Here is a 26,961-nt window from a genome sequence, read left to right as displayed (position 1 = left end):
TTACCAAATTTTGTTGTATGATAAATGAAGTTATGAATAAGAATAGTTTTATTCAAGAATAACACAGTTATAGAATATACAGTATAGAGTAACATAGTTGGGGGGATGTTTTTCTTATTCAAACAAAACTCTTGGCACCAGCAGTTAGGAAATCAAAAGATGAGCTCCTTTGAGAAAGTCTGCTATCAGAGATCTCTTCAGAGTGCTTAAGGAGCAATGATGTCAGTCTAGTGACTAAGCTGTACCTGACCCAAGCAATTGTCTTCCCAATTACTTGCTATGCATCTGAGGGTTGGACTAAGGATGACAGAAGAAGAATCAATGCCTTTGAATCGTGGTGCTGGAGAAGAGTATTGAAAAATATCATGGACTGCTAAAAGAACAAACAGTTTTGTCCTGGAGAGGGTGAAACCAGGTTGCTCCTTGGAGGGAAGGATTGTGAAACTCTGTCTCACCTACTTTGGACTTGTTGCCATGAGGGACCAGTCCTAGCAGAGGGACATCATGCTTGGAAGAGTAGCGGGTCAGCAGAAGAGAGGAAGACCCTGGATGAGATGATTTGATACAGAGTCTGTGGCAAATGGAAGCAAGCTGTGTCAGATATAGTGAGGTTGGCTTAGGATATGACAGGATTCAGAGCTACTGTTCATGGGGTCACTATGAGTCATAGTTGACTCAATGGCACATAACAACATTATACATGTAATGTATATGTCTTGTAGAAAAACTAGATAACAGAGAACAGTGAGAAAAGAATTACATATCATCCAAGCACCTAACAGTGACCATTTTAATGTTGACAAATTTTCTAAATATGTTTATACATATATACTTGGATATACATGTGGGGTTTTTTTTCCATTCTTGCTTATTTTTATTGTCTAATTTCTCTGCAACAATCATGCATTACTTTCATAACATAAAAGATGAGTAAAAGAAAAGCAGCCAACACATGCACACACTATGTTGCTATTAGTCTATGATTCACACATACAGCTGCATCTCAGGTACTTTTTCTGTAGAATGTAGATGCCAAATTGGGGCTGCCCTGTGTGTGGTCTGTTGTTGTTAAGTACCATCAAATGAGAACCAACTCACAATTGACCCGCTGGTGAGTTTTTCCAATGCTATAAATCACACAGGAGGAGATCGTCTATCATTCTCTTACGGAGCAGCTAATGGCTTCAAACTACGCGCCTTTTGGCTAGCAGCACAACTCTTTATGACCAGAGGTCCCTGTCATGTGGTCTGTTGTTGTTCTCAGTAGCTGTTGAGTATGACTCATAGTGACCCTGTGAACAACAAACAGATCTGAATCCTCTCCTATCTGGTTCCACCTCACCATTTTTGACACACTGGAGCCTATTGCTGCGTGTCAAACCCTCCACCCTGCCAAACATGATACAGTTTTTCAAGGAATAGCTTCTCCTAACATTTGTAAGGTATGAGAGACAAAGCTTTGTTATTGTTGCCTCTAAGGAGCACTCTGGCTTTACCTTCCCAAGACATACCTGTTCGTCCTTCTGGCAGGCCATGGGATATAGTGCTCCTCTCCAGCACCACAATTCAAAGGCATCACTTTCTTCTACCATCCTTATTCATTGTCCAGTACTCAGATGCATAGCAAGTAATTGAAAAGTCCATGTCCTGAATCAAGCTCACCTTAGTTTTCAAACTGACATTACTTCTCTTTAGTATTTTGGAGACTTCTCTGACAACAGACTTGCACAAAGCAATGTTGTAGTAGTTGATGTTGTTAGGTGCCATCAAGTTGAGTACGACCCATAGTGACCCTATGAACAGCAGATCTGAACCCTGCACTATCATCCTGTGCCATCCTCACACTGCAACAAGTGCTTCAGGTCCCCTTGGCTTTCAGCAAGCAAGGCTGCGTCATCTGCATAAGTGCAGATGGCTGATGAGTCTTTCTCCCATTTTAGTGCCACATTCTTTTTCACAGGGTCTGGCTTCAGGAATTTGCTCAGCATACAGATTAAGATGGAGAAAGAATACACCCCTGAGGAGGCACATCCTTCCTGATTTTAAACCATGTTTCCTTGTTCCATTCAGATAAGAGCTTCATGGTCTTGTTGTTATGTGCCATTGAATTGCCCGTGACTCATAGTGACCGTATGTACAGCTGCTCTGAAGCCTGCCCTGTCCTGAACCAGTCTCACTGACTTCGACACACCTACCCTCATTGGCCCAGTTACTGTATCACTCCATCTCATCCGAGGTCTTCCTCTCTTGTGCTGATAGGCACAGCTGGAAGTTCTTCAGGAATTCCAATCTGGGTTATAACATAATTTTCTACCTTTTTATTCAATATTAACAGTTGGAAATGTACATTAGTAACCATATGGTTGGCAACTGAAGATAAGGTCTGGCAAGCAAGGCAAGTTAGACTGCATTTCTAGAAATATAAAACACTACTAAGCTTCTTTATTAATGTATGGGGGGGCTGAGCGCAAACACAGGCATGAATTCAATGTTTAAAATCTTAAAATTCTTTATTATTTCAAAGAGTTTTGCAAATACCTGCAGTATTTGTAGTCAATTAAAAAACAAACAAACAAACACCTTTGGACCCTTAAACAATCAGGTCACACACACATTTATTCTCTATCTCCTTATTCTGGTTCCATCTTCTGTTCTCCACCTCAACAGTTTAAGAGGATACACATAGTGGCTCAACACAAATACTCTTGGTTTTCATCCTCAAATTCAACTGTCTGTGAAATTCAAAGGAAATATATTTTCTTGGGCCTGCTGCCTGCTTTTAACAGGCCTTCACAGGGCATGTGGGCCACAGTTTTTTTTGTGTGTGTGTGTGTGTGTATTTTACTGAATAGTTGGTTTTAATTTTATAAATAGTACCTAGACAAGTACTTTTCACATGGCAGGTGCACATTAAATGTTGTGAATATGAAATTCAGATGACTTAATTAAATGATTGCTTTTAATGTATAAAATTAAAATGCTTAGAGAATGGCAATTTGACATCATATTCCAGATGGCAAAATCCTACTGCTGTGTTTATAATCCTTACAGTGGATTCTGTATTTCTAAGCCTTACTTTTAGTTACAATGCAACATCAAAATGATAAACTCCTCATGCTCCTAGATCTAGTGACACTAGAAAGGGAGACAGAAAGAGAATGGTGGAACCTTCCATCTTCACAATGTCTGTTGGTCGACAAATGATCAAGTGCTTTGACATTTCTCATTCTTCACACTTGATACAGTCATTCTCATTTCTCTTATGGATTCCATTTTTCAGTTTTCATTTTTATTGCCAATTGCTTACTTCAGTGCTTCTGTACTTATTCTATCTCCAGACTTTAAGGCTACCACCGAGGGCAGCCAGGCTCTTGCTCAAGGGAGTTCAAGGCTTTCACATCTGTTTTCTGGTGTAAATTTGGTCCTCAAGAGCCTGGAGCTGGATGGGAGTTTCCCTGACCTTCTTCAGAAGTGACCCCCATCTCCTCTCCGGCTTCCTTCCCCAGTGCTCACCTCATCTCATTTTGGCACAAAAGACTGCAGGAAAGAAATAAGGCAAACATTTCTCACCACTGGAAAGCAGTGAGTGAGAAGCCAGCCCTGCCGAAGATGGAGGGACGGCCCTCCCTTCCGGCTCCGCACCTCAGCCCGGTCACCACTCAGGGGAGCACCACACTCAGGAAATCGCCACGGTACAAGTCTGTTTCTTCAGCTGGCTTTCATTCAGTTCTCAGGCATGTTTCCCACCATCCATCAGCTGGAACAAGTTTGTTTGGTGATTTCAGCCTGATCATCCGGCAGGGCTGAGTCAGAGAACTCTGTGCACCTGTGATTAAAACTGAAGGTGGAGCGTCAGCAGATGTCTCCACCTCTACTCTGCTGCATCTCTGCATTCTTTCTCAGGATTCCTATCTCTTTCCTACCAAAGGTCTCTTTCCCTAAAACTGATCAGGCATCTTCTTGAACTGTTCCAATGAACTTCTCACCTTAACAAGGCAAGCCCACAAGGAGACAAAGTCTGTCAATAACCTCCTGTTATGGTAGCTGCTCTTAAGCTGGTTCCTGATTCATGATGACCATTTACATAACAGACTCTAGTGGCTTAGAGGTAAGGAATAATGCTGACAACCTCAAATCATGAGGTTCGAATTCATTAGCTGCTCCATGGGAGAAAGATGGACAGTCTCCTCTCATGCAACTTTTAGCCTCTGAAAACCCACCAGAGGGTCAGCTATTTGTTGGTTCCCATTCTATGGCACATAACAATAAAACAACATGTACCTAATAAAGGGTCTCTGGTGGTCTAGTGGGTTAGGAGTTGCTTTGCCAATCTAAGGACAGGTGGTTCCAGTCCACCAGCGGCTTCATGGGAGAAAGATGGGCAACGTTCTTCTGTGTGATTTACAGCCTCTGGAAACTTGCTGGAGGGTGAGCTATGAGTCAGTTCCAAATTGACAGCACACAACAACAACACACACAGTGTGACACGTCAGGTTTTTATTCCTACAATTGGAGTCTGGAGGCTCCACTGAAACATTCCCAACATCGTAGCAACATGTGATCTCTCACTGACTGATGGTAGCTGCATATGAAGTACATTGGCCAGGAATCAAATGGGATCTACCTTCAAGGAAGGTGAGAATTGTACACGGAATTTCTGTTTCAGTTTTGATCAGCAAAAGGAAATTAGAATGGACCTGTGTTGGTAAAATATGGGTGTACCTTAAAAGGGAAAATGATGAGTCTATGCCGAGCTAAAAACATAATGTCCCTCTTTAAAAACAAGAGCAGTGTGTGTGTGTGTTGCATAGCAACCAAAACTCTTGATTTAGAAATATCTGTGCCCCACTCAAAGATGGAGGTCATCTTGCTGATTTGAATTTGCCACTCTACAGTCTTGGTAGTAATCCAATATCATGTCAGGCTCCTAAAACGGCTCACTATGCCTCTTCTGAGCATCTCATTCCAGGACTACAACCTTTAAGTTTCCCTGTTCTTATTAATAATAGGTTACAAATTCAGGGCTGAATTTGGCTGGACCAACAGTGACAGACCTGGTTTGAACCAGTTCACAGCCTGATTCTACCACTGAGCCTCCACTGTCTTATCAGCTGCTCCCTCCAGAAGATCAAACGAGTTGCTACCCACTTGACTCTGACTTCTGGTGTGACCTGACGCATTTCAGGGTGGAACCGCACCGGACCTTCCTGGCTGTGACCTTTTGGAAGACCTTTCTTCTGAGGCACCTCATACATTCAAACCAACTATTCTTCTAGGAGACAAGCACTTAACAGTTTGAGGCAACCTTTAAAAAAAATTCACTGCCATGGAATCAGAATCAACTCCTAGATGGCCCTCCTTTGGGTTTCTAAGGCTGTAAATCATACAGGAGGAGGTGGCCTGCTAGTAGTAACTACTGGCGGATTTGAACAGCCAGAGAGGCATAGCAGCTGGATTAGCAGGGCAACTCCCTGTGGAGTAAGTAGGCCACTAGTGACTCTTTATAACTTCCTAAACCATCCATTGCCATGGAGCTGCTTCCATCCCATGGAGACCTGCCATTGTGTGTCTGAGGCTATAAACCCTTACAGAAGATTGCCTCATTTTTAACCACAGAACAGCTGGTAGATTTGAACTCCTGACCTTTTGGAGCACAGCCCAACAATGAAAAAATTACACCACCAGGGCTCCTAATCATCCCATGGGATCTCATACTGATCTCTAAATATTCCATCATTAACAGCTTCATCACTGGTCCCCAGCCAACCTGTGTTTTCCATGTGTCTAGTTTTCTCTGTCCTCCTTAGCCCTCATTTTTCTGTGATGACTCTGCTCTAGAGAATATGACTATGCTCTATTATTCTCCTGTTACCTCATGTCTGCGCATCTGAAGCCAGGATGCAGCTCGTGTGTAGCCTACTCCCTGACGTAGACGTGCTCCTTCTTCCCCACAATCTTCCCCTCCCTCAATCACATTCCCTCACGCTGCCTCAGCTCTTTTTTAAGTGCTTTTTCAGAACTGAGGCTCCAGTCATGGCTCAATAGTTACTTGACTCTGGTTGAGTTCATTTTTCTAAGCTTCAGTTCCTCAAACCGTAATTAGAGTTAACACCTGCCTTTCCTGCTTCATTTTCAGTGAAGGCCAAATAAGAAAAAATACAGTTATAGGCTGCTACATAGTTATAGTTCTCAGTATATTCACTTGTGTTTATGTTTCTCTCCTTCATTAGAACATAGACCCTTAATTTTACTACTTTTACCTTCCTTCAAAGCAACTGACCTTTTATTAATATTTGCAATACAAAATACAACCATTTAATAGATAAAATTGAGTATTCATGTTTCCACTCTGATATTTGTATCACAGTGATACTTTTTTTTTTAAACAAGTAGAGGAAATGTTAATTTCTATTAGCAATTTTATAGAATTCCTCCTCTTCTAAATTTAGCATCTTTGTGGCTTTTATTATTTAAGGTCTGATTTTATGGTCATTTCCAAATAGCTGTGTGCTTATGCCAGGGTACCCACCCACCAGAAGAACTATGCTGTTGTGCCTATGTGCTATCGAGTCAACTGCAGCTCCTACTGACCCTCTGAACAACAGGTCTGAACCCTGCCCTGCCTTTGTCAGCCTTATCATCTCCAATGTACTCGAGCCCATTGCTGCCGTCACTGTGTCAATCCATCTTTCTGAAGGTCTTCTCTTTAACTGACCCTTCACCTTTCCAAGCATGATGTTCTTTTCCAAAAGCTAGCTCTTCTTCCTAATTACATGCTCAAAAATATGTGAGATGAAGTTTCACTATCTTTTTCTTTAAGGAGCACCCTTGTGGCCTATTCTCCAAGACATCTGTTGGTTCTTCTGGCAGTCCATGGGATATTCAGTGCTGTTCTCCAACACCACAATTCAAAGGCATCGCTTCAGTCTATCCTATTTAAATATGATCTCATTGATGACATGAAAAAGCAAGAAAAAGCGCTGCAATCCAGAAGGCATGCAGTTTGAGCTTACCAGCTGCTCCGTGGGAGAAGAATGGACTATCTCCCCCCATGCAAGTAACTGCCTCTGGAAATCCACCAGAGGGTCAGCTATGGGTCGGTTCTGACTCTACAGTACACTACAACAACAACGACAAGAAAAAGCAATAATGTCTTTAAACATTCCCATCTTGGGAAAAGGCTTTTCAAATCTCTCTCTCTCATTGCTAGGTAGCTGGAACTGACTTCTAGCTGACCCTCCAGCACGTTTCCAGAGGCTATTATGTCCCAGGGAAGAAGACTACCCATCTATCTCCTGAAGTAGATTCAAATCAGCTGCCTTTGAGTTGGCCGCACAATGCTCTCTTCAAGAGCCAACCACAGTTCCCTAGGATTTTCAAATATTGCTTTAACAAGGAGGGACTATGTAGTTAAAAAAAGTATATATATAGTTTCAATTTGTTGTACACCAAGTCACTATGAGTCAGTTGAGTTGTTTGATAGCACTGGACAATAATCTCACCTTATCTGTGAGTTTTCTTTCTACGATTTCTGTTAACCTCAATCTGAAACTATTAAATGGAAAACTCCAGACTCAGACAATTCGTAAGTTTTAGATTAGAAGCCATTTTGAGATGTTACCATTGTTATGTGCCATTGAGTCACCTGCAACTCATAGTGACCCTATGTACAACAGCCCTATAAACTCAGTTCTATCCCTTGCCAATCTTATTGTCTCCTATACTCTTACCCCCATTACCCCAGTCACTGAGTCAGTCCATCTCATTGAGGGTCTTCCTTTCTTGCTCTGTCCCTCTATCCTCCCAAGCATGATGTCCCTCCCTAAGGACTAGTCCTTCCTTGCAACATGTCCAAAGTAGGTCAGATGAAGATTCAGAATCCTTGCCTCCAAGAGCAGCCTGGTTTCACCCTCTCTAGGATGAACCTGTTTGTTCTCCTAACAGTCCATGGTATATTCAATACTCTTCACCAACACCACAGCTCAAAGGCATCAATTATTCTATCATCCCTAGCCAATACCCAGCTCTCTGATGCATAGCATATGATTGCAATGACCATGGCCTGGATCAGGCACACCTTAGTCTCCAGACTGACATCATTGTTCTTCTCTGACAGCAGACTTTCCCAGTGCAATTTGTCTTTTAATTTCCTGGCTGCTAATACCAAGAATGTTAATTGTAGAGCCAAGCAAATTAAAGCTGTTAGCAATTTCAGTCTCTTCACTATCATAATGCTGCCAGTTGACATAGTGGTGAGAATCATTGTTTCCCTGATGTCGAGCTTAAATCCATATTAAAGGCTGCAGTCCTTGATCTTCTGCATCAAGTACTTCAAGTACCCCTCAGTTTCAGCAAGCAGGGTTGTGTCATTTACCTAACACATATTGCTGATGAGTCTTTCTCCAATCCTGATGCCACATTTCTCCTCATAGAGTCCAGCCTCCTGGGTAATCTGTTCTGCATATAGACAGAAAATGTATAGAGATAGGACACATCCCTGAAGTATGCCCATATTGAGTAGTGTGATAAAATTTCAAACCACCCTGTGGGACGTGAATCATCCCTTTTGTCCACGTTGTAGGTTCTGTGTAGGTTCTACATTGGTTATGAGATCAGCCACCATAGTAGCACAATGCATATGTTAAAGTAATCCTATTTTAACTTCATGATTGTTCCATTTAATTGTTAATTGTTGCTAACCTCTTGCTGTGACTAATTTGGGAATCAAACTGTATCATGCGTTGTTGTTGTTGTTGCATACCGTTGAGTCAGAACCAACCCACAGCTGACCATCCAGCAGGTTTTCAGAGACAGTTAACCACATACAAGGAGATTGCCTTCTTTCTCCCATGGAGCAACTGGTGGATTTGAACTACGGTCCTTTGGCAGTACAACAAGACTTCATCATAGGTATGTATACTTAAGGGGGAAAGTCATATGTAGGATTTGGTACTCTCTTCAGTTTCAGGTATCCACTAAGGGATTTGGGATGTATCACTTTGGATAAGGAGGACTGCTGTATATCCTGAATGTAAAGCAATGGAGCAGGGGGCCAGCTTTAAAGATGTGGACTGATAGTATTTGGTTTCCTTGGACAAAAGTTTAGTGCTAACTGACCTGCCATGACAGCAGCAGACCCGTGAAGGTACTCAAGGCTTTCTGATTGCCAGGTGAATGCTGCTGATCTTTGGCACTTTAAAATAAATTATTAGATCTATAATTTCCAAGTTTCCTCTTCTTTTTAATTCATTATACATCTATTTTCCCCATTACATATTTTTAAAAATGTCTTCTTGCCATGTGATGGATATTTGTGTTTGTCTTTGCTTATTTATCTCTATAACCAGAACACTAGGTCTTTGTAGCTCTGGAAAGACATATGAAAGGTAAATAGACGTTCCTGAAAGTACTCTAGGTGACTTCTACCTGTGATATACACATAATTACAGTCTGTGCATTTAAAATTTATCTCCTGGTGTTTTGAACAAATGTAAAGTTTATAGGCTACATGCACACACATACACACACATACACACATAGAAATGACCCAATGAAAGAAAACATAGTATAATATTAAACATAACATTAAACTTTATATTTTCAAAAAAATGAGAGCTGTCATGGTCCACAGATATCTGGCAGGTGAGAATGTGCTAAGTGTGTACAGAACCCCAAGGTCATGTTATATGAGAGGATGTAAAGGAATTCCTTAAGTACCCAAACAGTCTCTCTAACCTTAGTAGAATGACAGAATATTAGCATTGGAGGTCTTTCAGCTTAATTTCTCACTTCACAAATCCCTTCAATAAAAGTTCTGCTTCTAGCAGCATATTTCAAGTAACAGGAAACTCATTACTTTGCAGAGAAACCCATTTCACTTCTGGAAAGCTCTCCAAGGTTTCCCTAATTCTGAGCCAATGTCTGTTTCCTCTGATTTCCACCAGTGGGGTTCTAATTTTACTCTGCAGAGCTATAGACAGATTTAGTCTGATCCTCATTTCAAATGTTAGTCTGCAAATAATTTAAGGCAATTTTCATATCTCTCACATTTTCTGTCTGACTCTTTAATTCCTCCAGCTCCTTTAACCTTCTTGGCTGGTTGTTATTGCCATCAAGTCGGAACTGATTTATAGCTGACCCTCCAGAGGGTTTTCAGAGGTTATAAACCACACAGGAGAGTGCACATCTTTCCCCTACAGAGTAGTTGGTGGATTTGAACCACATGCCTTCAGGTTGGCAGGGCAATTCATTGTCCCTAGGGGGTTGTTGTTAGGTGCCATTGAGTCGAGTATGACTCATAGTGACTCTGTGAACAGTGGATCTGAACCCAATCCTATTCTGGGCCATTTTTATACTTCCTGGCACACCAGAACCCATTGAGGCAGTTATCATGTCAATCCACCTAGTTCGACCTTCTCCTTCATCAACCCTCCATGCCTCCGAGAATCATGTCCCTCTCCAAGGACTAGCCCCTCCTAGCAACATGCCCAATGTATGGGAGGTGAAGCCTGATTGTCCTTGCCTTCGAAGGGCACTCCCACTGCACCTTCTCCAAGACATATTTATTCTTTTGGTGGTCATGAGATATTCTGTACTGTTCTCCTACACCACAACTCAAAGGATCAATTCTTCTGTCATCCTTATTCATTGTCCAGCTCTCAGATGCATAGCAAGTGATTGGAAAGACCAGGGCCTGAATCAGATGCACCTTAGTCCTCAAATGAACATCATTACTTCTCAATAATTTAGAGAGGTCCCTAACTGCAGATTTTCCTAGTTCAATATGTCTCCTCATTTTCTGACTGCTCATACAAAGAGTATTAATTGTGGACCCAAGTAAGATGAAGTTGTTGACAATTTCAATTTCTTTGCCATCCACCATGTTTCCTATTGGTCCAGTGGTAAGGATTTTTGTTTTCTTGACATTGAGATGCAATCTATACTGAAGGCTGCATTCCTTGATTTTCTGCAACAAGGTTACCCCTAAGTTGTTGTTGTTGTTATGTGCCATCAAGTAACCTGCAACTCATAGCGACCCTATGTACAATAGCCCTAAACCCTATTCTATCTTGTGCTAATCTCATTGTCTGATATACCTTAGTCACTGAATCAATCCATCTTTTGAGGGTTCCACCCTTTCAAGCATGATGTCCCTCTGCAAGGACTGGTTTATCTTTTAAACATGCCCTAAAGTATGAGATGGAGCTTCAGAATCCTTGCATCCAAGGAGCAGCCTGGTCTCACTCTCTCTAGGATGAATCTGTTTGTTCTCCTGGCAGCCCATGGCATATTTACTACTCTTTTCCAACATCACAGCTCAATGGCATCAATTCTTTCTATTATTCCTCTAAGTGGCTTGGTATAAAACAGTGTCCAGAGTGGTATTATTTTGTGACCTTTGACAGTGTCTTTATGCGGCATGTCTAGAACTAGACACAGTATTATAGATATGGTCTGTACAATTAAGATTACAGTGGGAGTAATATCTTCCTTAACCTGACTGGCATCTCTGAATGAAGCCTAAAATTGAGTGAGTTTTTAAAAACCAGTCCATCTATGCTAAACCCTGATTGGATCTTATTGTTAAATAGGACACACACTTTTACTTCAGCATTTACTTTTCACTCCTCTAATCTTGACAAATTTCATTCAATAGTTGTGACTCATTGTGGCAGCATGGCAGGTCCTGTGAACTTTCATGATTGTATTCAACATGTTCAACTCTCTTAGTTCAGCTTTGCATCTTGGAAATGTTGGGGGTAAGCAAAAGAAAGGAAGATTCCTCAACCAGATGGATTGCCACAGTGACTTCAACAATGGGCTCCAGTGTATCAGAGATGATGAGGATAGCACAGGATAGGACAGGGTTCAGATCTGTTCACCAGGTTGCTATGACTCATACTTTGATTCAACAGCTATGATTCAACAGCAGCTAACAGGAAGTGCTGACACATGCTACAACATGGACGAACTCGTGAACAAATAACATACCAAAACAAAGAGGTGATAACAGGACAAATGCTATATGATGCCATCTAAGGAAGCAAGCAAATGTATCAAGCATACATGTGACGCATGTATGTGATGTATAGAGAATGAGTGTGACGTGGCCAGAAGGGATGGAGAGAGCGGACACCTAGTTTCTTCTGCTAACAGTGATGGAACAATCTGGAAAAATGATATGGCTTAATTTTAGTGAACCTATTTTGCCTTTTAATAACATAGCTTTATTTTTCAGTGAAATCTCTTCAGAAATCACATTTCCCTTTATAAAATCAAAACGTTTGTTTCTCCCAATCTTTTAGGAGCTATCTGTCATCTATGATTACTATGTTACTGGCTATTATTCTTACTTCACCAAGTAAAGATGCTTGGGTCCAGACAGTTATCAAAATAACTAGCAACTGTCCTACCAATACCTTGTCTAGTTTGTTTAGCTTGGATTTTTTAAAACAATGTTTGATCCATTCTTGACACCCTTGGGTGAAATAGAAGAAAAGAATAAAATCTAACTTATTTCCCTCATCTGCTAGCTTGCTGTAAGCAGTGAATTTATTCCTACCATATTCTGACAATGGTTTAAAGAGCCCTTTTTTAATACCTTGTGCAGTAATCACTAATTTTTACTCAATTAGGTTTCAGCATTTACATCCTAATTATTATAGTGTTTTGCCAGTTTAAAAAAATTCTTTTTTTAAGATCCAGCAGGAATCTGGAAAGACAGGGTAATGGGGGGCATAGTGACTAATTTTATAAAACATAATGAATGGGAAATGATTGTATGAAACACAATGTAGATGAAGGATAGTGTGAAACACAATGTAAGCAAACCAATATAAAAAAAATTTCTTCTATTTTCTGCACATGAGCCCTTTAAACTGGAACTTGCTCAAGAACACCTTATAAGAATATTAAGAAAATGAAGAGGAAGAGTGCTGTGCCTGAAGCCCGGTCCTTGTGTATGGTATAAGGGCTCTGTGAATGTTGCCCCCACTCATTGCCATTGAATTGATTCCGACTTGTGGACATTCAGTACTCTATTCCAACACCACAATTCAAAGGCATCAAGTCTTCTTCAGTCTTTTTGTCCATTGTCAAACTTTTGTTATTGTTAGCTGCCATCAAGTTGAGTATAACTCATAGGGACCATATGAACTGCAAATCTGAACCTTGTCCTATCCCATGCCATCCTTATCATCTCTGACACACTTGAGTTCACTGCTGAAGTCATTATGACAATTCCTCTAGTTGAGGGTCATCCTCTCTTTCCCTGACCCTCCTCCACCTTTTCAGGCATGACATTCCTTTCCAAGGAATAGCTTCTCTTAGCAACATACCCAAAGTAAGAAAGATGAAGCTTTACCATCCTTGCCTCCAAGGAGCATTCCAACTGCACCTTTTCTAAGACATATCTGTTCATTCTTTCAGCAGTCCATGGAACTATTCAGTACTTTTCTCCAACATCATAACTCAAAGGCATCAATTCTTCTCTGTCATCATTGTCCAGCTCTCAGATGCGTAACAAGTGTTTGAAAAGACCATGGTAAGCATCAGGTGCACCTTAGTCTTCAAACTGATATCACTGTTCTTCAATATTTTGGAGTGGTCCACCTGATAGCAGACTTGACCAAAGGAATGTTGTTGTTATGTTGTTAGTTGCTGCAATCCATATTGAAGGGTGTATTTATTTGTTGATGATCTTTTGCAATAAGTGCTTCAAGTCCTCCTCACTTTCAGCAAGCAAGGTTGTGACATCTGCATTATGTAGGTTATTGCTGAGTCTCTCTCTGATCATGATGCCACGTTCCTCTTCATAGATTCAGCTTCTCAAATAATTTGCTCAGCATACTTTCAGCCAGGATCCACCTGACATCAGCAATGATCTCCCTGGTACCACAGCCCTTTCTAAATCCTGCCTGAACTTCTGGCAGTTCCCTATGTACTGTTCTAGCCATTTTATAATTATCTTCAGCAGTATTTTGCTTGCATGTGATGTTAATGATAATAGTTGATAGTTTCCACATTTTGTTGGATTACCTTTCTTGGGAATGGGAACAAATTCAGATCTATTCGACCAAAGTAGTACATTTCTTTCTTTCCTGACTGCTGGTATCAAGAGAGTTGATTGTGGATTCATGTAAGATGAAATCATTGACAGTTTCAATCCTTTCTCCAGATGTCATGATATTGCCTATTAACTCAATGGTAGAAGTTCAACTTTTAGTTGCATATAAAGCAATTGAAAACACCATATCTTTCATCAAATACATTTTAGATTTAGGCTGACATTCTTGCTGTTTAGTACTTTATAGAAGTCCTTGGCAGCTGATTTTCCCAATGTAATAGGTGTGTTGATTGTGGATCCAAGTAAAATGAAACCCTTGACAATGTCAGTCTTTTCTCCGTTTATTGTGGTGTTAGGTTCTGGTGGCCTAGTGGAAAGAAGCTGTGCTGCAACCCCAAGGGCACACAGTTCTAGACCACCAACTGCTCCTCGGGGATAGGATGGTCAATCTCCTTCTGTGCAATTAACTGCCTCTGAAAACCTTCTGGAGGGTCAGCTATGGGTTGGTAATCAACAACAACTTATACCAGTTGTGAAGATCTTTACTTTCCTGATGTTGATGTGTAATCCATACTGAAGACTGTAATCTTTAATTTTCTTAAGTGTTTCAAGTTCTCTTTGACTTTAGCAATACTGTAGGTTCTTTATGAGTCTTCTTCTAATCCCAATGCCACATTCTTTTATAGTTCATCTTAGATTATTTGTTCAGGTTATGTACTGAATCTCAAACTCAAGTCACCACTATCAAGTTGGAACTGACTTATATCTGACCCTCCAGCAGATTTTCAGAGGCTGTAAATCACATGAGAAGAGACTGCTTCTTTTCCTCCTTGGAGCTGCCACTGATTCTAACAACCTTACAGGTATCATCTGTGGGTTAGCAGTGTAACGTTCTACCCACTGGGCCATTAGTGCTCCCAGCATATTTAATAGGTGTTGTGAAAGATACAACCCTGACATACAACTTTCAGGATTTTAAACTAGCAGTATCTCCTTTTTCTTTTAAAATTACTGTTTCTTGGTCCTTGTACAAGTTTCACATGAACATAATTAAGTGCTCTGGAATTCTCATTCTTCCCAGTGTGAGGCACAATTTATTATGATTTACATAGCCTACTCTCTGGTTGTTGTTGTTGTTATGTGCCACTGAATTGCCTGCAAATATAAGTTGTTAAGTAGCTCTATGTACAACAGCTCTGAAGCCTGCCCTGTCACACCAGCCCCCATTACCCCAGTCATTGTGTCAATCCATCTCATCTGGGATCTTCCTCTCCTGCACTGTCTCTCTATCCTTCCATGCATGATGTCCTTCTCCAATGACTGGTCTCTCCTGGTCATGTGCCCAAAGTATGTGAGACAGAGCTTCAAAATCTTAGCCTCCAAAGAGAAACTTGGTTTCACCCTTTCCAAGACAGACCTATTGGTTTTCTTGGTGGTCTATAGTATGTTTAAGATTCTTCTCCAGCACCACAACTCAAAGGCATCAATTCTTCTGTCATCCTTAGTCATTGTCTAGCTTTCTGATGCATAGCAAGTAATTGCAAAGACCATGGCTTAGATCAGGTGCATCTTAGTCTGTAGACTGACAATGTTGCTTCTCAGTACTCTGGAGAGGTCATTGATTTTCTCCAATGCAATTAATCTTTTGATTTCTTGACTGCTGGTGTCAAGGGTGTTGATTGTGGAGCTAAGCTAGCTGTAATTGTTAACAGCCTCAATCTCTTGTCCATCTATCATGGTTCTGCCAATTGGCCCTGTGGTGAGAATCTTTGTCTTCTTGATGTTGAACTTAAATCCATATTGAAGACTGAAGACTTTGACCTTCTGCAGCAAGCACCTCAAGAGGCACATTATTCTTGCAAAGGAAGAGAGCCATAAAAGGAGAGGAAGACCCTCAACAAGATGTACTGATACAGTGACTACAACAATGGGCTTAAATGTGTCAGATAAGGATGGTGGAGGATAGGGTTCAGATCTGTTTTTCATGGTGTCTCTAAGAGTCATACTTGACTTGATGGTATATAACAATAACAACAACAAATAATTGCCTGGTAGTCTCTGTTTCAGCTAAGATCCACCCAACAACAGCAATGATAGCCCTCATTCCTGAGCCTTGAATGAATCCAAATTGAATTTCTAGCTTTTCCCTAGTACTGCCCCAGTCATTTAAAATAATCTTCATCAAGATTTTACTTTCATGTGATGTCAATGATACTGTTTGATAGTTTACACACTCTGTTGAGTTGCCTCTTTTCAGAATGGGTACAAATATGGATTTCTTCCGGTCAGTTAGCCAGCTGTCTCCCAATTTCTTGGCATAGATGAATGAGTATGTCCAGGGCTGCATTTGTTTGCTGATACACTTCAAGTGATATTCCATTAATTCCTGGAGCCCTATTTTTTGCTGATGCCTTAAGTGCAGTGTGAACTTATTCTTTCGGAATCATTAGTTCTTGATCATATACTATTTCTTGAAATGGTTAAGAACACTTCTAATTACTTCTGGTACAGTGACTCTATATATTCCTTCCATTTTTTTTAAGTTGGGTTTTTAAAAAACTTTCTACTAGTTTATTTACAAAATGAGAATACATGGTTTTCAAGAACAAATTCTTTCAATTTCGCTCACCCCCCACCTATCAAATTGTACAACCTGATGATTAATCCCCCCTTACACATCCTCATCCCTCTGCTTCCAGCCTCTCCTACAGCTCTTGTATCCTTATACTCATTCTAAAATAATGGTTTTATAAAATATTTATTCTTGTGGGACTGAGTTAGTTCACTCAGCATAATGCCCTCCAGTCCCTCCCAAGCTAGGTAATAATTTATAAAAATCATTGCTCCTGCGTGCTGCATAGTATTCCATTGTGTGAATGAATGTTCCATAATTTCTCAATCCATTCATTTGTGGTTGGACATTTGGGCTGTTTCCATGTCCTTGTGACGGTGAATAATGCTGCTATAAATATTGGTGTACAAATCTCAGTTTGTGCCTCAGTTCTCATTTTCTCAGAGTATATTCCAAGCAGTGAATAGCTGGTTCATATGTAATTTCTATGTTTGGATTTCTGAGAAAATGCCAAACTGCCTTCCAGAGTGGTTGCACCATTTTACAATCCCATCAACAATGTATAAGAGTTCCTTTCTTGCCACATCCTCTCCAACATTTATTACTTATTGCCCTGTTAAACTTTGCCACTGTTACTGGAGCAGTAATATTCATTATTTAATAATTTGCCCATAAAAATTTTCACTATGATAATTTGAGGCTTTGGTTTTTTTCTTCAGTTTTTTAGACTGATAAATGCCAAGTACATTCTTCCCTTTTGTCTAATACTACATCTTTATTTGTGCCACAATAATACTTTGCTTTGTCTTTTCAAGGTACTCTTTCAGAGTCCTACTTCATTTTGCTTTAACTTCTCTTTGTTCAAGAGCAAGATATAGGGTCTCCTCCAACATCCATTTTGATCCTTCTTTCCTGCCTCCTTGTCTTCCTTTCCTTTCCTTTTCTTTCCTTTCCTCTCCTCTCCTCTCCTTCCTTTCTTCCTGACTTTAAGAGGTATAAAGTCATATAAAAAAGATCCCAAATGCCCATTTGAGTTGGGTCTTGAATGTGTAGGATTTTGGTGTTGGGAGATACAGTATGGTGTGTACTGAGGGGAGTAGGAGTAAGAATAGGTGCAGGAGTAAGGACCACATGGTTGAGTGCAGGGAATGGTTGCTAGTCCATCTAGCTGGAACACGGGCTCCATAAGGGCTGGGAGGAAGAATAAATTGGAAGAGTAGCTTGAATCATGCAGTCAAATCTTTGCTTGCCCACCTTAGGCATTTATGTCTTATTCAGTTGAAATTGAGAATCTTTGAAAGTCTTTGGTATTAAATATGACTAATCTGCATTATGCTTTGGGAATTGAAATCAGGCGATCATGAGTGGAATAATTTGGAAACGATGTGAGTAGAAGCAGATGGATATATATCCTTTACACTCCACTCATCAGGACTTAACACCTTACTTTGTTCCAAAAAAGGGCCTCAAAAAGGGTCTTGTTCTTCTTTGATATTTTATGTATAGTTATTCTCCTTCTTCCAAGTCATTCCTGTCAATGGACGGAAAGGCGCTTTCCAGTTCCTACCCATAGTAGCAGGCAGATTCGAACCTCTGGAGAGACCTGGTCTTTGGATTAGCATCACAACTCCCTATTAACTACACCACCAGAGCTCCCTGTGGACTTCAATATGGAGTCACAATCACACACCAGCTCTTTTCCTTGGATGTGGTGCAGCCAGTGGCTTCTTTTTATTGTTCCAGCAAGAAGGGACTGCTGCACCATTCTAGAACATTCCAAATGTCCTCTTTTTTTCCATAGTCTTCAGCTCTCCAAGCACTAACACTAGCATGTATTTTAATTTCTTTTTTCAGGATGTTAAAGTCTATATTCTTTCAAGACTCTTCAAGTTTTCTAAGATGTGTGCATGTTTTCTAACAGCTGGAGGCTAAAGATGTGTCCATCAACCATTTCATGCTCTCCTCTAACATGACCATAAGTTGGTATGTGCAGCTGAATCAAATGACTGGTGATTCTTCAGCGGAAACGCCCTGACAACTCTTTTCTTATCAACCTTCTTGCTCATTCATCTGGTGTGGATCCTTCTTACACAAAATAAGTGGAAAAACTTGTTCGGGGAAAAATGCTTCTTGTGTTTCCAAACAAAATAGACCCTCCATAAGGGGATCATACGATAGGGACCAATGTAGAAATAGAAGATAAGATTCAGGGAGATTGGAAAGCTAGCAGCAGTCTTTCCATTCTACAGAGTCTTCTAGTCTTTAATCTGAGTGAGCTAAAACAAAACTCTTCCTAATGCACCTACAGCAGAACAGTATACTGGGAAGCTGCCGATATTCAGGTGAATAATAATGATTCTTACAGATCATAGATTGACAGCAGTGTGTTTCTAAGACAAGTAGTTCTCTCAAAAGATGTGAGTCAAAATGGAGCTGATATGAGGCAGTGAGATGAATTAAATCACCTCCCATCACAGCCAATGATGGGGGCAAAGGGGTAAGAATGGCTAAATCATCTGCTGGTCATCTCTACAGAGTCTATTCATTATCTGAACCTCATCAAAGCCTGCCTTATAGAGGCTGTGAGGAATCAGGAATCAGGTTTATAAGGGGTAGGGAGAAGTTGGAACTAGATATAAATGAAGTAGCTAAAATCCCATTCCTCCCCACCACAACTCTAGCTCGATGAAGGCTAAGAATAAAGGCTATTTTTCAGTTTTTAATGCCTGCAGATTTAAGTGTGCAAGCACCATCAGACATGAAGAGAGTATGAAGCACTCAAGATATCTACATTATGAAGCAATACAAAATCTATTCAGAAGGGCCAGTCCTATTCTTATTAAATATGTGAAGCAGCCTGAACCCATATCTGCCACATTCCTCAATAAACAGGAACAGTTGCCGTCCCTAGGGCATAAGTCGAAAAGCAGGAGATGAAAAGACTTGGGAGTCATTTCTTAGAGCTCATTGTATTTCACTTTGGCAGCAAACCAGATAACAACACAGGGAACAAACAGATAATAGACCTGGGTAAACTGGCATGAAACAGGTAGGATTGAGAGCTTCTCACTGCTCTGCTGCATGAGGTATGTCCTCTCTATCAAAGACAAGAAGGTGCTGTTAATGTTTGTCCATTTATGTCCTTCCAAGGGAACAGATGAAGTTGTAGATGTCTAATTGTTTTGGTCCTGCCCTTCCCAGAATCTGGATCCAGAATGATGTGAGAATGGGACAATGTCAAAGGGTATCTTGAACATAAGTAATTTTTCATCCCTTTTATCCAATATTACCCTAGTGTCTATTATAGGTAAATGTATATTAAGAATTTAGTCTTGGAAGCAAAAGTGGATGAGAATAAAAGTGTGCAAGGAAGTCATTTAAGGGAAGTAGACCCCAAAGCCTGAACACAAAAGGGAATTTTCAAGACAATGATGTTTTCAAATTTGCTTACCTTTGTTTAAGCGTCCCATCACAGTGAACTCAAAATACTTGCTGTTGTCAGGTGAAGAGTAAAGGCCAAAGATGGTGGCTGTGCTTTTAGACTGCAGTTTGAAGGTGGAGATTACATAGAGCTCGTTCAGGGTGGGGTCTGTCAGGATTGGCTGCAGAACGTGTGGATTCAGTCTTTGACTGGAGGTGGGTAGAAGGTCAAAGACTGGAAAACAAGAGAAACACATCATCAGTTAAAGAGTTAATTTTCTGGTAAATGCTTTTTGTGGGAGGGGCAATGAGACAATCGGCTAAATGGAAAGGAATATAAAAGGCAGGGAATGAAGTTTCCAGTTGTTTTTCCACATTGTCAAATCATCAGGAGTTTCTTACAGTGATTAGATATATAGGAGAAGCGTAATGCAATATTCACCATTTAGAAACACAAAATTGGCTGTGGCTAAAGAAAATACACAAAAGGGAAAGTACTGAGGGTTTGAAATACCGGAACACAGGTGAGAACATCTAAAGTCATTGTTTTCCTTGTGTCCACAACTAGTGAATTTTGCCTTTGGGTCCATTATACATATCTGGGACTAGAACTAATTGTATTTTCCTGTTAAATGATAAAGGAGGCAGGGACAGCTGCAGAAAGCAAGAATGTGGTGGGAGAGATATTTCCAAAAAAACTGCTTTTTTTGTCTTTGTGATACATTGATGTTCTGTTTATGCTTTTACAATTCTCCAATATCTGTCTGACAAAAAAATGTCAACATGAAACAAAAAGCTGAACATTGTATTTTCTTTTCTACTCTCACTGATATGGTTGATCTACAAAATCTAGAGTCTACATTTGTATAACTTCTTTTGATTAAGCAAGAAGTACTTTCTCTCAAAAACTTTGTAATATTTGTAGAGACTGTCAGAGAGTATGTCCATAGTCACTGAAGAGGCAAAAAAAGAATGCGGGCACTTTCCTTAGAAACTACTTAGTATTTGTTAGCTCAGTTGATTGTTATCCAAACAAATCCAATAGTCAGTAGCATTCCAGCACCTAGAGTGGTCTCTTAGATTCAATAATATGGTTATCAAAATATTACCATCCATAACTTATAAAGTGCTATCACAAGTTAATAACGTGATAAAAGTCTCAAGAGAAAAATAGGAAAGGAATATGAAAAGGCAATTAATAAGAAAACAATTTTAAAGGGCCAACTATATAAATAAATGTTCATATGTCTAATAAATGATGAAAGAGTTGCAAATTTAAACAATAAGATCTTATTTTCATGATCAAATTAGAAAACAATAAAATGCTAGTATTCCATTATTAAGGCAAGAGAAGGAAAGTGGACATTTCTGTATATTTTTGGATGGGGTTGAAGCTAGTTAAACATTTTGAAGATAGTTCAAAGGTCCTAAAATATGCATATTCTTAGGAAAATATTTATGCACAATCGTATATCTAACAATTCTACTTATAGAAATCTATCCTCAAGAAATAATGAATAAACATGGGAAATTATTTCAATGCAAGGATATGGACCACAAATGTTAGCTCTAGAATGTCTATATAAAAAGGACTTAGGTATGAGAAGCATTCTAATTGAAAAGAATAGAAAAGTTAACATACTAGTATAGAGGTTTACTGTGAAGAGATAAACTGTCTTTGCTAAGATTACGGGGCTTTGGAAAATTGGATTTGACTGAAGAAATGACTCTAGAAATATATAAGTACTAAAGGTTTAAAACACAAGGAGACAGGTAAAATCTTCTAGAGTCATGGTTTTCCTTGGTCAAAGCTACCCAACATATTTGGGGGTCTTGACATGGTTTAATAAAATGTTAGTGGCAAGAAACCGTGCTGCAGTCCTGAAGGCACACAGTTCAAATCCACCAGCCACTCCATGGAGAAGTATGGGAAATCTCCTCCCATGAGATTAATTGCCTTTCAAAATCTGCCAGAGAGAGGGTCCAACTCAATGGCACACATCAAGAATGATGTATTAAGGACAAAAAAGGTTATAAAGTATGCATAACTCAAACCTATTTTGAAAGAATTACTTGCATAGAAAAATGCTTGGAAGCCTACACAGCATAATGTTAACATCAATAGTGGCTTTCTCTGTGTTAAGAATTTTCTTTTTCCTTTCTTATCCTAGTTTTCATTTGCTTTCTTTTTTTATGCAGTGACCAAGTATTGCTTTCGCAAGCAGAAAAAAAACGAATACAAATTAGAAAACAAATAGTTACTCAAGGCCTACTGTTTTGAAAAAATAGTCTTCCTTCAAAGTGGGTCTATATTGTTTCTTTCACATGTACCAGAGAATCTTCTACAATGATAAAGTTAAAACTTCAAGTGTAGGAAAACAGAATATTTAATCTATTCTTCATTGCACTTCACACCTTGAAAATATGAAGACTACTGTCCATGGAAAATCAAAAAGGAAATGAAGACTTTCAATTTTCCAGGGTTGGGATTGTTACATTTCTACCAGTAAGGGCAAAGGGAAATAAAAACAGTATGTTTGGAAGTTCCACTTAGGGCAGATCATTTGCAGGAAAGGGATGGGTGTTTTAAATATGGGGACTGCATTCAAAACTAAACGCTTGATCTTTTTGATTCTTTCGTTGACTATGATCGTACCAATAACTTTGTTCAAATTAAACTTGCCACACTTGGGTCTGTGTGGATGGCTGGATACACTTCTCTCTCAAGAGGCAGAATTGAGATTAGTTAATAATGAGTTGAGAGGGTGTTTTTAAAAGGAAATGAGACACAACAATTTTCCATTAATGTTACTACAATTTTAGTAACACCACCAGGGTCTAATCCCAATCTTCTAGTGTTAGAGGTGAAATTACTGCTACCAATAAGCCCAACTGCTGTGGTATGTAAATCGCATACATATTAATTTAAGACTCTGGCAGAGCAACTCCGAAGTAAAAAGAGAGATAAGCAAATTATTCGGTTGAGCTGATGACTGCAAACTGGATAACTCAATAAAAGAATCTGTCAGAAACTTGACTTAATCAGATCATCTACAGCAACTAAATTAAGAGGATGATTTCGGTTGGATGGTATGTGCTCAGGTTTCCATAAAACAGGCAGTTTCATCTAAGGAGAAATGGAAATCCAGATCCAGGGAGCATCATGAAGTTGTGTTTGCAAATGTCAAGTATTTCTATAAAACCAATACTGTAAATTCAAGCATGCCAAATAATCACAGTAGTGTTTCCCTTCTTACCTCACAGGTCACAATGCATACATATTAATAGATCACAACATTTCAAATATTTCAGCCCAAGCCAGAAGCTAGCAACACAGAACACTCTGATATTCACTTCTGGTGGCCTTGTGCATGGAATCACTTTGGTGAAAGAGAATTTAAATGGGAAATGATTGAAATGCAAAAATGACAAGAGCTCAGAGTGCCATCTGAGTGCATTTCTCACAAGGTTTTCACTGGGATTTCTGCGGAATAACTACCTCAACTCTAAGCTTTGTATCTTTTCCAGTTTTATTTTCTTAGCAATAAGCCAATCCGGGCACCAGTTTCAAACAGATGGAGGTCACCACACTGGAAAGTTAAAGTCTCAAGAACTCCTTGCTTAAGTAATTAATTTCTTTCAGTCTTAAAAAAAAAAAAAAAAAGATCTGTTTAACGTAGAATGCTTCCTGCCTGACAACTATTTCCACCTCATCTCACAAAGGGATTTGTGGATTGACTATGCAGATGTCTTTTTCAATTATTTACCACATTTTTTAGCTTTCCATAAAAAAAAAAAAAAGCCCACCACACACAGATTTTTCTACCCTTTCTTCTATTTCATTTTAGGAATCAAGAGATTAAGCCAACTAACTCCTAAAAGAGAGTATGTTTGGGTGGGGGTGTCCAATGAGATTCAAGCGGCAAAAGGCAGATGTCTGGGCACACAGAACGCTGGTTTGAGTGTCGGTCTGGGCGAAGAGGACTCCTGCAGGATTCAGAGACAGGAGTCCACTGGGGGACACAAAACGGTCTAAGCACATCATTCAGATGTTGCACTATACCACACAGGCCCTTTTAGGGGTCTAAGGTCCTATGGTAATATTTGAAATAGACCCCACTTCTTGGCATGGACTAAACAGTTTTACATGCCCCAAAATGTTGCTCTAGGGACTTGGCCTCATCACTGGAGTACTGAGCTCAGAAATGCCGAGGGACAGCAAGCCAGGGGCAACAGAGGCCCCTGTGAGTGCAGTTCGCAGGCTCACAAACCTTGTAACCTTGAGCTCTTCGCTTTCCCCAAGGCTCAAGCCCACTTACCCTGGGGGGTGACTTGGGCATGGGCCCCCAGCCTCAGCTGCAGGACCAGGTACTGCAGGAGGAAGGCAGCGCTAAGCCTGACCATCATGCTGGCTCTTCTGATTCCCACGAGGTGTCCACGGGTGACAGCAGCGGTGGCTCTGCCTCAGTGTCCCTGGGCGCACACGCACTGGCCCTCTGTCCTGGCTCTCTGCTGGAGGCGCAGGTGAAGGCTCGAGGCCCAAGGCGCGGAGCGCAGTGCTGAGCGCAGGGGCCAGGCAGCTGTCGGGGGCACTTGAGTTCTGGCGGCTAGTGTGAAGCTGCGGGCGATCACCGCTGGGCTGCAGGGGCGGCCCCACTCTTTATGGTCTGGCCGGCCCCCTGGGCGGAGAGGACAGACGCTGGGGCGGCCCCCTTGGCGGGGATCCCCTTTCTCCGGGAAGAGCAGGGGTGACCAGAGCCAGGAGCATGGGCGGGGAAGAGAAAGGCGAGAAAGGATGGGCACAGGAGGGGATGAACGGACGTCCTGGGCAGGGGGCCAAGGATCAAAATACTTAGTAGAATGGGAAGAACAGATACAGACAATGGGGGCTGGTGAAGAAGCGAGGATTAGGCCAAGGTATGAAAGGACAGACATGAGATAAGGGAAAAAGGAGAGAAGGAAGACTGTTACCCTGTTCATTCATTACCTCAAGTCCTCCTCAGTCCTTCTGTGTACTTTGGTTTTCTGAAAAGAAGCCCAGCATATGGACAGGCTTTGAAGATGCGTCTTGACTTCCCTTCAGAACAAACCCTGAACCTTCCAGACTCTTTCTCCCTCCTGAGGTGGCCCAGAGAACAGGGGCTTCCTAGTTTTTCTTGAATATTTCAAATATTGAACACTTTTCTTAGTATATCTTGATACACAAACAGCAAAAGTTTTGGTGGAACTAAAACACATACCTACAACTCTCTTAAGACAGAGTGAGTCGTGGTAGATCCAACGATTTCTAGAGAATTTTGTCTGGTTTCCAAAGACCCAGCTTCTCTCTTCTATTCCTTCACACTCAGTGTTTTTGGGATACTTTATTTGGGGTAGGACCTGAAAGACATGAAGCAGTTTTCTTCTTAGATAAAGCCCCCTAAAATGATGTGTTTGAACTAGAAGAATAAATACTTGAAGAGCAATGCAACGTTTCTCTCTCCTAAACAACCTATATCAATGGATATGATCCAACAAATTGTTTCCATATCTATACTTCAGAGGATTTCATTTTAAAGTTTAAGTAGTTATCTATCTCAAGTTGGGAAATAAGCCTATCATCTCAACCCTTAAATTATGGTATGACATTTAATTTCTACCAGGATTCATAGAAGGGAGTTCTGGTGACTGAGTGGTAAGGAATTGCACTGCCAACCCAAAGGCACTTGATTTGAATCCACCAGCTTCTTCATCCACAAATATGGGCAATCTCCTCTCGTAGGATTTACTGCCTCTGAAAACCCACTGGAGGGTCAGGTATGGGTTGGTGCCAACTTGACAATACTCAACTACAACAAAACAACTATATATATATAAACAGATAGATCCATATTTGTGGTTGAGTTGACTCTGACTCCTGGTGAGAACTGATGCCTTTGAGTTGTGGTGTTAGTGAAGAATACTGAACATTCCACAAGCTGACCAGACAGCAAATATGTCTTAGACAAAGTGTAGGCAGGGTATTCTCAAAGCCAAGGATGATGACTTGTCAGGAGGGGCCAGTCCTTGGGAAAAAATATCTTGCAAGGAAGTTCACAGAAAGGAAAAAAAAAATCCTCAATGAGATAGATTGACATAGCGATTTTAACAGCAGACTTGAGTATGTTGGAGATTGTGAGGATGGTGTAGGATAAGGCAAGCTTCTAATCTGTTGTCCATAGGTTGTAATGATTTGTAGTTGACGTGATGGCACCTAACAACAGCAGCATGGTAATCCTACTACAACAGAAGCAAATGTTGCGAGCCTTGCATCATCTCGCAAGGACAAGCTTGTGGGAGTCCATGCAATCCATCTCACTGAGGGTCTCCCTCATTCCTACTGGCCCTTTGCTTGACAACATATGATGTCTTCCTCCAGGGACTGATTCTTCCTGATGAAGTACGAGAACCAAGCGGGACAGAATTCTGCTGTGACACCTAAGATTTTCACTGGATAATTTCTACACATAGAAGTAAATTACCTTATCTTTCTTCTTAGTGTCTAAAAAGTCTAGAAGCTTGTCTGAAACCTGCTTGCCACAGATGATCCTGCTGGCATTTGAAAAACAGTGGGAAAGCATGTCAGCATTATAGTAACATGCAAATCACCACAGAACAACAATTCTATAGTTAATGACCAGGCGACTTTTGGGCTCTCTTTTGGTTGAGATCTAAATGTGTCTAATCAAAGTTTTATTTCATATCACATGACATCAAAGTGCCTGTATAAAATAGGTTGCCTTATTTTGTTACTAATTTCAATGAACATTTACAGAGATTTTGGATTTCCATTCATTCATTGTTGCACTTTTCTCCCTGCCCCCCCCCTTCGCTCTTCTCTTTGAAAAGTAAAAGAAAAATTCCTTCATTGGTATACAATCCCCCC

The 26,961-nt window shown here is 40.4% G+C and overlaps 1 protein-coding gene across 1 annotated transcript in view; it reads right to left on the bottom strand.

The window, feature by feature from the left end:
- THBS4 (thrombospondin 4) overlaps positions 1-24,468 on the bottom strand; it is an 88,321-nt gene extending 63,853 nt beyond the window's left edge. Inside the window, exons 1-2 of the mRNA XM_006889852.1 lie at positions 24,377-24,468; positions 20,089-20,292 (exon numbers count right to left, since the gene is read on the bottom strand). Of these exons, the coding sequence (XP_006889914.1) occupies positions 20,089-20,292; positions 24,377-24,464 (292 nt within the window). The 5' untranslated portion in view covers positions 24,465-24,468. The remainder of the gene's footprint in view (positions 1-20,088; positions 20,293-24,376) is intronic.
- Positions 24,469-26,961: the final 2,493 nt, after the last annotated feature.

This window comes from Elephantulus edwardii, unplaced genomic scaffold, assembly GCF_000299155.1.
Source record: "Elephantulus edwardii isolate Elephantulus edwardi_28Jun2011 unplaced genomic scaffold, EleEdw1.0 scaffold00082, whole genome shotgun sequence".
In the NCBI taxonomy this organism is placed as follows: domain Eukaryota; kingdom Metazoa; phylum Chordata; class Mammalia; order Macroscelidea; family Macroscelididae; genus Elephantulus; species Elephantulus edwardii.
Note: the sequence above shows the minus strand (reverse complement) of the source record. Positions and strands in the feature narration are given on the sequence as shown.